The following is a 14,543-nucleotide window of genomic DNA, read 5'->3' as shown; positions in this document are numbered from 1 at the left end:
GATAAATTTCCTGAAAGAGACCGCAGTGTACCATTTTGAACGGCCCTTTTCCTTACTATCTTCTTTCTGTATCTGCACCCTGCAGTTTCTGAAGGCACAATAAATACCCTGATTGGAAACCATAATCACATGCTGCACATTTACCAGGACGTGACGCTGAAATGGGCCACACAGCTTCCCCATGTTCCTGTGGCAGTCAGGGTGGGCTGCCTGCAGTAAGTGGTTCAATTTAACTTTTATGGAAGGACTTTTGTTTAGTCTCACTTTTTAGCCCTGGCTGGCTTTGAACTCACAGCACTTTTGCCTCAGCCACTACACCTGGCTCTTATTAAATACCGTAGTCAAGGAGTTCTGTAGAAATTTTGTGGTTTCGCTGAAGTGTTGTAGTGTGACTGTTAATAGTAGAATTTTTTTTTTCTTGGAAAAGTATGTGGTGGTATTGTGTTCACCAAAATATTGTGTACTCTAATAAAAATATCTGGGGTCAGAGAACAGACAGCCACTAGATACAAAGGCTAGAAAATGGTGGCACTCACACCTTTAATCCTAGCATCCCAGAGATAGAAATCCCTCTGGATCTCTGTGAGTTCAAGGCCACATTGGAAATAGCCAAGCATGGTGACACGCCTTTAATCCCAGAAAGCCAGCCTTTAATCCCAGGGAGTGGTGGTAGAAAGCAGGAAGATATATAAGGCGTGAGGGTGAGAAACTAGAAGCATTTTGGCCTGGTTAGGCATGTGGCTAAACAAAATAAAAGTTATGGGTTAATTTAAGTGTAAGAGCTAGTCAGTAATAAGCCTGAGCTAATGACCAAGCAGTTATAATTAATATAAGCCTCTGTGTGCTTGCTTACTTGGGGAATGTGAGTGGGAGAGATTTGTCTCGACCGCCGGCAGACCGGGACACAAAAACCTTCAGGAGGACAATTTCCCAAGCATCCAAAAGTATGCATGGCTGTCTAGCACCAATGCTCTAACCTTGGTCTCTACTAGTGTTTTGTTTGTTGTAATTGTTTCAGAATATTTCATTCCCCAAGGTGGAGGTGGGGAATTGTAATAGGCCAGGCAGAAATGAAGATATTCTAAAGAGACTTTTTTTGTCTTTCAGTCTGAGTACCAGACTGTCCAAAGAAGGGACCCCAGAGATATGGGAATTCCCCAGGAATTTCATGTTGGGAGAACCTGTCTCCAGACTAGAGATTTCACAGCTCTAACAACTTGTCAGGCTACCTTAAAGCCTGAGGCGGAAGCTGGGCAATGATGTATGCTGGGACTGCTTAGAGATTCACATCCTTGGCCTTCTGCTTGAACCTTAATCTCACTGCAGGCTCTTGTGGATCTCTTTGTCACTCTTGCTAATGTAGCCACATCAAAACAGCTCCCTCTTTTGCTTTCCATTATTAAAAGTTCTCATTGTAGTTTTATCAGAATTTAAAAGTAATTTTTAATAACTTAGCATAACATGCTTACAGTACTGGCATAAAAACAGACATGTAGACTGTTGCTGGAGAGCTTCTTTCCAGGTTCCACCAAGCCCCACAGTCCCACAATCCAAGTATAAAATAATCACTCAGATGCTTATATTACTTATAAACTGTATGGCCATGGCAGGCTTCTTGCTAACTGTTCTTTTATCTTAAATTAACCCATTTCTATAAATCTATACCTTGCCACATGGCTGGTGGCTTACCGGTGTCTTTACATGCTGCTTGTCCTGGCAGTGGCTGCAGTGTCTCTCCCTCCTTCTTCCTGTTTCCCCAATTCTCCTCTCTCCTTGTCCCACCTGTACTTCCTGTCTGGTCACTGGCCATCAGTGTTTTATTTATATAGAGCGATATCCACAGCAGTAGACAAATGGAACAGAATACAAAATCCAAGCATGAATTCGTAGAACTTCAACCATCTGATATTTGACAAAGATACCAAAGCGCACACTGGAGAACAGAAAGCGTCTTCCACAATCAGTGCTGGGAAAACTGATGTCCGAGGGTTCAAGAGAATGAACGGCGTGTGGTGGTGTGTGTGGTGATGTGTGTGTGTGTGTGTGTGTGTTGTGTCTGTGTGAAATAGAAGGAGAGAGAGGAGAGAGGAGAGAGAGAGAGAAAGAAGGAAGATGAGAGAGGAGGGGAGAAGAGGAGGGAGAGGGAGGGAAGGGAGGGAGACACCAAGAGCAGAGAGACGGAGGACAGAAGAATCCTTGTGAAATTATAGCTATTTACCTCAATGAACTGGAACAGTATTGTATAGATATCACTAATGTTAATTTAGTTATTTGATAAATAAAGAGTGTCTTATTTAGTGTTCTATGCTATGAATGAGGACACCCATGACAGTCAAGCAACTCTGTATAAAAGAAAAAGATTTAATATTGGCGGCCTGGCTACCAGTATCAGCGAAGATTGCTGCTCACTGTCCACAATTGGAGGGAAGTGGTGGAGCGGCACGTAGTCAGAATGGTGGCTTGGAGAAGAAACCGAGCATTCTACAGTTGGTTTGGCATTAAGGAGGAAGAGAGTGAGGACACTGGACATGGCTTGAGCACTTGGGACCCTCGAATAGCCCGTCCACGAGTGACACACTTCCTCCAGCACGGACACATCTACTCTAACAAGTGACACAACTACTGCCCCAAGCACAGCATACAGCATGCCTCCTAAGTGAATCACTTCCTAATGAGGGCGATAGGATCCGTTTTTGCATTCAAATCACTGACAAAAAGGTAATATTTAAAGGCAGGAATCCCAAAACTTTTAAATGAATTCAAATATTGAGTATCTCAGCAAGTTATAAAAGACACTGAGGATCTATTAGTTTTATATGGTATGTTTATATGTTTTGGTGTTTTCTGTATTTTTATAGTCCTTCTGTGCTTGTTTCGTATCTTTTGTAGTATTACTTCGGTTCAATATAGCTAAATTTCTGCTCTAAAAAGATGATTCATTTTTCATTTGTGGTATCTATTTTATACTTTACATTTTTCTATGTAATAATTTTTTGTAATTTTTCTTATTTTTCGTTTCTCGCCTATTGGTAATTTTATCTAATTTATCTTTATATATATATATAACTAAATTATCTTTGTGGTCTCTTCACTTCATTATCTGTAAAATATAGTTGGATGATATTGGATTATACAGTAAACTCATTACTACAAAATCATTCCTTGATCATATATCGTTAATTCATCTTTTTGTGTATTCGTTCTATATTAGATATGTATATGTATGATGTCATCACTATTTTTTATTTTTCTCTTTGGTGGGCTGAAAGTTTGTCTTATCTTGTTTTCTCTGTCAGTGAGTATGTTGAATGTTTTATCCTCTTATGCCATAAATTGCTTTATTTCACTATCATTCTTTGATGAATCCTATATAATTTGATGTTCTTAGTCTTTTGGTATATATCGTGTTGCTTTGGTGTGTAATTAAGGTGGTTGTGGTTTTTCTATTCTATGTATAGTGTTTTTACATAAATGTGCAGTTTGTGTTGTATAGTATGTGACTATATGATATTGCTGGTGTTTTTATATATATATATGTCTATTTCTTTTAGCTTATATCCTTTATTTTCACTGATATAAATGATAGTAATTAATCTAGGTCTTTCTTTATTTCCCTGATATGTTTTATGATTGCTTCTTTGGTGATATTTCTCAGTATTAGCGATCTAATAAGATCAGTCTCTATTATATACATAGTTGTATGCATGCATTATTAAGTCTTAATTTTCATTATATATGGTTTATTCATTATCTTTAGTTTTTGTATTTTCTCTTTTGTTAAGTTTGTTTTAATTTAAAGTGTGTACTAAATATTCATTTTTATTTTTCTGATGGATGTTTTTGTAGTATATAGTTTATATGTGTTTTTTAATTCTTTTCCTTGCGATTATGGTGTATCCTTTTCTATAGTGTTTGTTAACATCATCCTCGTTTTCCACTTATTTACATTTGATCATTGTATTGGTTGAATTAATATTGATGTATTATGATTCTTGTTTCCGCTTTCTTTATGCTCTTCTTTATATTGCCTTATAGTGTCATATATATATATTTGTTTTATTTTGTATTGTTGATTATTATTATATGTCTCAGTATTTATTGTTTTTATAAGTTTTGGAGGATCTATATATTTTGTCTTTTTCTCCGTTGTTATTTCTTCGCTTTCTATGTGGCTCCTTTGGTGATCAGTCATGTATGTGTCAAAATACTAGGAATAAATGTTGGTAGGGCTTATTATTTGTTTTACTTTGTTAATGTATATAAATTTGGTTCATGTTTTCTATTTGTTCTACGCTTACACTGTCTGTTCGCCCTGCAACAGAACTAACTCAAATGTGTCAGCAGACCTGAAATGTAAACCATGGACACACGGCAAAACTGCAGAGAGTAAAACACGAGGCAAGACCTACAGGATACGCAGGTGCAGGAAAGGCCCGACGAATTAAGGCCGAGCATGAGACCGATCACCTCATTAGGAACCTGGAAGAGGTCTTGCTGGCATAACGGCTAAAGAACACATTAATTAAGAGAGAATCGGCCAGAGTGGGGCGAGATCTGTGTGCCATGGGAATTCTTCGTGTAACGAGACGGAAAGTTAAATCGCGCCTAATATTGCAGCTAGATAATAGGGTTACTTAAGAACTCAGGAAAACAGGAGTCAAAAATGAAATAGAGATGATTGACCCCGCATTATACAAAGAATGGGACGTGGAGCAGGGTGTGGTACAGACGTGTCCCTCGAAAGGGAAGAGAATAATGGCTTAAGGAAATATCTGACAAGAATGTTTGCATGCCCATAGAGATCGCGGTACGACAGGAGTGGTGCGAGCGGGAGGAGTGGACCTATACAACTTTGTGAGTATCTATACACCGAGGGCATGTGAGCCGACAGGAGTACTCTGGAGTTAAGGTGAAGGGACCACGATCTTTTTCAGACTAAGCAAATGGAGGCTATGAGCCACTTGATAAGATCAACAGACAGACAGCTTATGGAAAGATATATGGAGAAGAGCAGGAATAAAGGAAGAATAATTGAGGAAAACGAGAGGCGCAGCGTCACAAGGACCTCAAAGTGTCCTGTGCTGGGAATTGGAGTCGTAGCTAAAAGTGGAACAACAAAGGAAGAGAAAGAGCCCAGGGATAGGACAGCAAGCAGGAGTCTCGCATCATGGGCGCAAAGGAGCCATTGTTTAGTTCTCAAGGGGAGGCGTAATATATCAGGAGCGAAGTGTGGAGAAGGTAAGAAAAGGGTAGGACTGTCATTTTTGTAGAAGTATCATCGGAGGAAAGGTGAAGTAAGTACAGAAGTGGCCATATAGGAGTTGTTTATAAATTATTTAGCCACAACTCTATTCGGAGAGAGATAAACTATTTTGCTCAAGGTGATAAATTGATAGTGTACTTTAGTTGTAATGACTTCTTTGAGGTTTGTATATGAGATAATCATCTAGTTTATGAATGAGAACATAAATGCTAGTATGAATGTGTTGGGACTATAACCAGGGTTTAGCAGTAGTAATGGAATTTTCAAACTTTGCCACTTTTTCCCTTTAAATACTTAAGGAGTCTGTTGGGAGTGTTGGTCCGCGAGGATGGATATGAAAGTCAGTGGTGGTATTTCACTAGCATCTAGAGTGCGTGTAATTTATTCACGAGAGAATTAAATATAAGAGCTATAGGGAGAGGCATTTTGTGCACAGAAACCTACGGATGGTTGGGGCTCAACAGGCACGATTCTTGACAGGCATATCTCACTGCGCCATATGTGACTACGCCTATCTGTTCTCCGCCCTGCCCCCATCCCTGGGCGCATGCCCTAGCCCCAATCCACTGTCACTCTACATCTTGCGTTGGGCCCAATGCCCTGGGTTCTCTCCAATGTGTTCGCCATATGTTCCTAGCATTCTACTCTACTCATCTGGTGAATATCTGAGGGCTAGTCCTTGCAGCCTGCATAGTAGTCCCTTTCCTTAGTACCTGCGATTGAGGCCAACTCTTGATTTGTCTAGTTAGCTTGGGTGTGACCTCGTAAGCTGTTCTCTCCAAGCTAGATATTAGAATTTACGCGAAGAGTAGAGACAGCCCTTTTCTTCTCTTCTCTATGTCTCTCTCCCTGAGTCTCTCCCTCTCTCGTATCCAGTGTGACGAATATCTATCTAGCCAACTACTCGCAAAAGTCCTGCCTTTTCTCTGGCTTACTGAGTCTTCCGTTGGGGTGTGCCCTGTGTAGTGTGAGTTGTGTTTGTGTGTGTGTGTGTGCCTTGTGTGTATGGTTGATGGCAAGTTCCATTGACCACTGAAGGTAGTAGCGAAATAGGGGAAATTCAGAAAAAATGGGAGGGTCACGTCTTTAGAGGTGTACTAGGCAGCACATCTGCAGGAGAAGGTATATTGGGGTGTAATTGTAGGCACGTGACGCCTGAGCATTAGAGGGACAGGCTCGGGAGAGATTCAGAAGGATACGACTGAAAATAGAAACTGTCTAATTATCTCCTCCCGCTATTCCATTTAACTGCTCGATGCTCTCCGTTTTTCTGGTGTATGCAAGTAGAGCCTCACTGGTATAAAGGCTTCTAGCTTGTGTGCCCACTTGCTCAAAATAATTGTACAATGTGCCTCATCGATAGGATCACAGCTTAAAAACATGAATATAAAGATACCCAGTTTGGAATTCTGCACCATATCGTGCTGATTATCAGCATTTGTACACGCGCAGCCAGGCCACGATGCGTAAGACCTATTCGATCGAAAGTCGCAATAATGCTGGAAGTGGCTGAAATTGAGCGTGCATACTGGTAGGGCTGTTAAATAATCTAGAGACAAAAAATAAAAGGGAGCTTGAAAAAATTGGCACAAGTCTAAGTAGAAGATTGTAAGACTCTCATTGTCTACTTTTCTCGTGAGTAGTTCAGAGAAGGATGTGAGAAACCAATGCTACTGGAGAAGCAAGAAACAGCGACACTCTACAGAATGTTTGTTTGCGTAGCACGTCGAGCCAACGTCCGCTCGCCCTTTTCTCTGTGCAAATTTAAGTCAAGAAAGTGTGGCTTTTATTCAGGGCAGAAGGGGAAGCTAGAAGTCAATTCCATCTACCTGCGATAGCTAAGGATATCACAACAATTGCCTGATAAGATATCGATGAAGTGACTGGAGATGCAGAATTAAAATGCAAAACAGAGATTAAGGAAATTAAACAAGTGAAAACACAGTGTGGTATATGATTGTACGTGCAGGAAAACTGAAATATATATGCCCCGAGCAGCATGCAAGGGCATAAGACGATAACCAAATGACCCATCAAAGGTTCTCAGGGAGACAATATGAATTAATTCAGGAGGAGTGCAACCAGGACAGTCCGCTGAGAAGATAGTGCACTGACTCGATAAAGCCTCGAGAATGAGATGCAGTGGTGCATTAAGGTAGTCTGGCGTTGGCGGCAGGCGGATGAACAAAGGGCAGGGCTGGGCATCCTCATTTCTCTAGCAATGTTGCACTCTAAGAGGTGCATTTCTCTGATGACTTCTTCCCTTGTCAGTCCAAAACTTTTTTCCAATTTGTGATTTTTCCTGCCAAGAGCACATTGAATGGGGAGGGTAGAGGGGGCCTTAGAAGTTGTGGAAACCCACCTAGGGGACGCTGGAGCTTAGTACATCATGTCCAGAAAGGCCTGCGACAGTCGCAGCTATTTTCGAGACAAGATGAGTGCTTGGTACTCACTTCTTGCCAGAAGACTCTCACTCTCTACAGAATTAATTCACCAACTACGCCTAACTCGATGAGACAAAATTGGTAGAATATAAGTGGTCTCATAGGCTTAGAGAGAGACTCTCTGGAGAGCACTGATATCCTCCGTAGAGACACATTGCGTTATGTGTTTCGCTCGTATCGGGTGACCGTAGCTTGTACATAACTACACCACGACCACCCACACCCACCCACACGACCCACCACCACACCAGCAAATTCAACCGTGCTGATAGATGAATGGTGGCGTTTTTCTCATTGTCCTTTCTCGCTGTTGGATTGTATTTGCAAACTTCTATGTTTCTTTTTGTGTTCTTTGAATCTTAAACAGCACACACCACAGCCAGCACCTTACCACACCACCACTCACGCAGGTGCTTAACACTTAAATAACTAATTAACAATCACCAACACACAAGACAATTAAGCAATAAAACTTCAAAGAATAACATTAAAGAAGTAAGGGCTGTAGACCTATTGGGGGGTAATATATCTTTGGGTAGTAAACATTGGTTTCATAACATATATCAAGATGAAATTATAGGAGACATAAGTCCTAGATATAAAAAACTATAACTGGGGTTGTAAGGCAGAAAGATAGAAGGCTTATGTTGTTAAATATAAATGTTATGGTGAGAAGAGTTAAGTTTTTGCCATAATATCCTGGTTGTAGTATCAAAATAATGTTGTTTAACAATTAATTAGGATCAGAAGATATAGTTGGGAATCAGGAAAAATATTGTTTTGTATTGCAAGTCAAGCAAAAGCGATGGTGCTAGTTGATGAAGTAGGTAGAGTTAGTTTCTTACAAATCAGTAAGAAAAATACATATCTACTCGTCTTGCTCCTTCTTTTCAGAGATAAGCTTGCATCTTCTCAAGTAGTGTCAGGGCCGCTCATCCTTGAAGACAGGATAGTAAAGGGTCAAGTGAAGGAGACCATAATGTTGAATTGTTGTTATTTAGGTGCTGAGCCTTCAGCTCTGGCGGAATGAAGGTGATTGTGATTATTTCCAATCAATATGACACTTCACTGCTGACCAGCGGACTACAAAGTCTAGTCAAATGGTTCTGTCGAGTGGATTGCGTATCTCCACGCTGCATAGTTGCTTGATCAGCATGGACCAGGTCAAGGCTAGAAGGGTAACTGTTGTTATTGATAAATGGGGAAGGTCATCGTCCATCTTTCAGGCGGGGAAATTCTGCAACATTCTAAAGAAGTAGGGGGTGACGTGCGCTGGATACAGAGTGTTGGTGTAGATGGTGTGGAGTGTGTCTCACAACACCGTGGATAAGGCTGGGCGCACTTGAAGAGTGGATCGCTCTGGCGAAGGGTCATCAGCCCTCCCGATGCTCTTGTCTGTTTGAATGCCCCAAAGTTTGCTGGAATGGGGGTGCGACCGATGAGAAAGTAATGACAGATTCACACAAGAGTTGTCAGCATGCTTCTAGCACTGACAACTGGCTTAGCCCCTGGCCAGCGTCAATGCCTCCATAGCACAAACTTTGGCATTGGGTGAAAGGGATTCATGGACCACTAGTTCCACACCAAATGGCATAAGCTGTTTCGAGCCTTCCTAAACCCATTTCTTTTGGGCATTTGTTAATTTTCTTGGTGGATAATTTCCCCCCACCCCCACTAGTAAGATTTTAGCGGTATACTGCAATGCAGACTCTCCGTCCTAATTTCTCCTCGCTTTATAATCGAGTGAAAGCTGATGGTAAGTGAACGCCACAGGAGGCATATGACTCACTTTAAAAATTGATGACAAGCATCACAATACGTTGCTGTTGTGTAAATTGCTTCTGGTGCTTGCCAAAAGTCAGTGATTGAAAGGCGACAGTGAGAAGTCACTGCATTTTTGATTTTGTTGTGTACCATTTGTGGGAGACACTGGAGAAACCAGGGAGGCACGTCTCAGAATTTATGGGAGTATGGGCCAATGGCCCTATTGCTGCACGTTTATATATCGGACCGACCAACCTCTGTGCGACTCATTGAAAGTTGGATGTGAACTCCGATAGACACACTACATTCTGAAGAAGAAAGGATATAAATAAAAAAATTATATTAGCAATGCTCATGTAGCTAAGCACCCAAGTCATCCTTTACATATGGCCTGCCATTTGGTTGTGTTGCTTTGTGTAGACTGTTGTGTGGTCCTTTGGCTTGAGGTAATTATACAAAGAAGTTATTTATCTTTATTGTTATTTGTCAGTTACGGCTACAAACCTCAACAAGTTCTCCTTATTAAAACAGGAATCATGTTCTCTGGTGTAAAACACACGTTACTCCATCTTCAGGAAGCATGTAATAGCCATTAGAGCGCCAGCTTTCTTTTGATTTGGTTTAGTTCCATAGTAAATCTGTTTCATTTGCTTGCTGAGATGTTCAAAAGGCTGCATAGCCCAGGGACAAGGGATTGTATTTAGGATGCTAGTTGGGCGCTTAGTCTTTTGTTTTACAAATTAAGTATTTTAATTGTGAAGTTCTGCTTATTACCAGGCATCCCCATGGAATAGCCTCCTTGTCACACTGCCATTGAGTCTGTCAAAGTCTCTTAGGTAAGCAGCTCCCAGTCTCAGCGGGATACTCTGGGTTGGTAGGAAGAGTGCCCTGTGCTTCAGTTGCTGGCTTTCCCAGCTGCAGCAGAGAGGAGGGGTAGGTGAGCTGGGGCGGGGTGGGGGACTTGTGAAATGGAGTTCAAGGGCTGAGGAAAAGTGTCTGGTACCACCTTAGCTCTAGAGAGCTTTGGCACCAGCTGGGTGCAGGGTTAACAACCTAACAGCTCCAGGTGGACCCAGAAGCTCTGGACAGGAGGGTCCACTTGACCTATGACACCTGTGAAGGCTTCCGACCAGGGCATCCACACTTGGAGCTACCACATGACGACTGCAGGGGAATTCACCTACTACAGATGGACTCCTCCATTCCCCAAACCTCCCCTTTCCACTATAAAACCCCGAGACCCCAGCAGCACGTGCACAGTCTCACTTCCTCCCAGGGCCTGCGGTCCTCCTGTTCTGATTAAAGCCCAGTTCTGCTCTGAAGATGCCTGTCTGCTGTCCCTCGTTTCCACATCACCCCCGTCAATCCCTGTGGACACATGCTGACTGCGAACTACATCTACGTTTATGTCGCCCTCTCTTGGAAGACTTGGCCCTTGCTGTAACTGGAATTTGACTTGCTTTCAAAGTTCATGTGAATTTATTTTTTTCTATATATCTCTGTTTTGCAGAGGGGAAAATGTCAGCTGCTTAATGGAGAATATAAAAGGGAAAATAATGAGTTTTTTTTTTGGTGTGTGTGTGTGTGAGTGTATGTGTGTGTGTGTGAGTGTGTGTGATGTTGGTTTTTTTTTTTTATTGCACATGTGCATCGTGTGTGGAGTGTGTTCTGTCCTTCCCCAATGTGGGTCATAGGGAGGGGACCCAGGTTGTAAGGCTTGGCCTTCACTTGTTTGGCTGTCTCACTGGCCTAGATTTAGTTTCCTTACTCTGTTAGTTCTTGCGTGGCCTGTATCTCAGAACTAACTAAATTTGAATTATTAACAAAATAAATGAGCGTACATATAACTTCCTCTGTAGGCTAATGTTGGATGACTTAAAAGTTAGGATCGTAGTGTGTTTACTGACAGGAAGAGCTTGAGATGCAGAGATGCTTGTCACTGCTGTGTCCCACAGTGCTGCATCCTTAGAGTCTCACATCCATCCAGTAAGACAGTGTTTAATATGCACGGTGTAACAGTTGAGTAATTCTCTACCTCATCTAGAGAAGAGGTTTGGGAGAACCATGGTTGGTACATATTTACCCTTCAAAAGAATAGGATATTTTAATCTCACTGAAAGTAAGATTCAAACATAAAATATATCATTCTTGAATAATATTTTTAATAATATGAAAACTGTTATTATTTAAGTCCTCTTTATACTTTGAGCTTGGTGTTTGTAAGTAAATGACATCTTTTTTTTTTTTTTTTTGTTTTGTTTTGTTTTTTCGAGACAGGGTTTCTCTGTGTAGCTTTGCGCCTTTTTCTAGAACTCACTCTGTAGCCCAGGCTGGCCTCGAACTCACAGAGATCCGCCTGCCTCTGCCTCCCGAGTGCTGGGATTAAAGGCATGCACCACCACCCGACTTAAGTAAATGACATCTTATCTGTTAAAATAGGGCTTTAAGTCTTGGTTAATTGACATCTACACTCTATGGAATCTGCCATCAACAGACACATTCTAAAATGGCAGCCTGTGCTCCGTGGTATGGCTGCTTCAACAGAGAAGAAAGTACAATGATCCTGTTCATTAAAATAAGGCTATTTTAAGGTCTAGAGATCATTACTAGTTAAAAGTTTGTACCGTTCTTACAGAAGACGTGAGTTTGGTTTTAGCACCCACGTGGCTCACAGTGCCTGTCGCTCCAGCTCCAGGGATCACAGAGCCTCTAGCCTCCATGGCCACCTGCATAACATGCAGGTACCCACACAGACACACATGCCTACATATGACTGAAAATTAAAAAGTCCTCTAAAAATAAGGTTATTTAAAAATCCACAGCCCAGGAAATTTCTGATAGTTTAGTAGTTAAAATATAGTAAAAATATGTTTTGCTTTTGGATACATTTTTACCTTTCTCATTTGTATTAATTTCTAACAGCAAACTTCTCTCTCTTTGTTTCCTCTTTTCCTTACATTTTAAATAAATAGGTATAAATCATATTAACAGTTGAAAAATTTCAAAAGATTTATTTTTATTCCTGTTTATGTGGATATATCTATGTTTATATTTGTGCATGTGCCCATGGATGCCAGAAGAGGGCGCTGGAGTCCCTACAGCTGGAGTTACAGGCAGTTGTGAACTGCCTAATGTGGATGCTGTGAGCCAAACTTGAGTCCTCTGGATGAGCAGCAAGCATTCTTATCTGCTGAGCCATCTCTCTAGCCCCCTAAAGTAATAATTAATTTTACAGTTTTGTTTTGTTCTGTGTTTATTTTATTATATATCTGTTATATATAATAAAATAATGTATATAATATTATATACATTATTTTAATTTTGCACGCATTGACGTTGTGCCTGCATGTATGTCTGTGTGAGGGTATTTTATCCTGGAGTTACAGACGGTTGTGAGATGCTTTGTGGATGTGGGTACTGAGAACTGAACCTGGGTCCTCTGGAAGAGCTGTCAGTGCTCTTAACCACTGAGCTATCTCTCAGTCCCCCTGTGTTTGTTTTTGAGATGATGTCTTGGCATGTAATTTTAATCTGTGCAGCCCGGGCTGGCCTTGAAATTGCATCAGCCTCCCAAGTGCTAGATTGCAGGTGTGACCCACCATATGTTGCTTAATGTTCTTTTTTAGAGACAGTTTCTTGCTCTGCAGCCCATACTAGCCTTGAACTGAAGCTTCTCTTACCTTCATGTCTCCGTGTTGGGATTACAAGTATGCACGACCATGACTAACTCAACATCTTCTTAGAAGGAGAACTATTCTGACTTGCCCTATATTCAATTTATATTTTGAAAAGAATTTTGCAATAACTTTGTATGTTTAGGAATGTGAAAAGCTTGTACTTAGTTTTTATAAACCTTTGTTAATGATGGAACAAGTAAATATATTTGTTAAGGGCTATTGTTAGGAAAAAAAAAACCAAAACTCTATTTTTCCAGGCACTACCTGCCCATTTTCATGCTGTGTGAATACAGGATGGGCTTGTGTGTGAGTTAACTGTGGAGTTCCTATGGAAACATACCAGTGTACTTAAAGGAGAGACATATATGAGAAATTAAAAATAACTGCACTGAGAGCAATGGAGGAGTGGAATTAGGCCATCTCCTGGCCTTGTCAGTTTGCAGGCTTCCAGATGGCAGGAAACACTTTGTTCTTCTCTCAAGCCGTCTGTCGATCTTTAGTATGAATGACATCACCACACTACTGAGAACATGAATGTGTCTAGCACCATGTAAAAAGGCAAAATTTAGAACTTCTTACACAGTTTTATGGTAATAAAATCACACAAATCAAAGTTACAGTCTATTGTAAGGCTTTAAAAATAATGTCATGCTTTTATGTTTGTGTGTGGTATTGTATGTACTGGAAGTGATGCCCAGAATGGTATACAGATCAGGCCAGATGTCTCAGCTTCATTGGTGTGACCATTTAATGACTTAGAATTGTCACGATTTTCTCATGTGCCATCCAAATGAATTACTTTTCTGATCTGAATTGCTTTAAAAGTAAAGGATGTGCGTATAAATGATGCAGTTAGCCTGTGCATTTCTTTCATTTAAAAATAGATTATTATATCTTTGCCAGAAGTAGAAATGTATATTGTTATTTTCTACTCAAGAATTACTTTATTACGTCTATTTACTATTTCTGTACAGAGTGAGAGCATGTATGGGCATGTGCATGGGATGGTGCCTGTGTGGAGGTCAGAGGAGAACTTGTGGGAGTCGGTTCTTTCCTTCACCACGTCCATCCTCAGGTTAGAACTCAGGTCATCAAGCTGGCAGCAAGCACATTTACCTATCGAGCTCTGTGATTGGCCCAAGAACTGCTTTAAAGAGGAAGGTATTAGTTATTTCTGATAACTTCAGTTCAGTGCCTACTCCATCTTTGCATTGAAATATGGTATAAAACAATATATTATGAATCACTATAAAATACTTATTAACTTGTACCTACATGATGGCAGACCTTGTAAGTTTTATTGGTTTCGGTTTTAGCTGCTTTTATAAAGTCAAATTTGTGTTTTCTGGTGTAGAATTTGTGTTTATGTGTTCATTCATGTGGTGGTGGTGACAG

The 14,543-nt window shown here is 40.8% G+C and overlaps 1 protein-coding gene across 5 annotated transcripts in view; it reads left to right on the top strand.

Moving 5' to 3' along the window:
* The window catches only part of Bbs9 (Bardet-Biedl syndrome 9), a 436,605-nt gene that overhangs the window by 138,587 nt on the left and 283,475 nt on the right, over window positions 1-14,543 (top strand). For all 5 annotated transcript variants that reach the window (XM_028872560.2, XM_028872557.2, XM_028872558.2 and 2 more), the window contains one exon: window positions 86-215. In XM_028872560.2, the coding sequence (XP_028728393.1) occupies window positions 86-215 (130 nt within the window). The remainder of the gene's footprint in view (window positions 1-85; window positions 216-14,543) is intronic.

This window comes from Peromyscus leucopus, chromosome 7, assembly GCF_004664715.2.
Source record: "Peromyscus leucopus breed LL Stock chromosome 7, UCI_PerLeu_2.1, whole genome shotgun sequence".
In the NCBI taxonomy this organism is placed as follows: domain Eukaryota; kingdom Metazoa; phylum Chordata; class Mammalia; order Rodentia; family Cricetidae; genus Peromyscus; species Peromyscus leucopus.
Note: the sequence above shows the minus strand (reverse complement) of the source record. Positions and strands in the feature narration are given on the sequence as shown.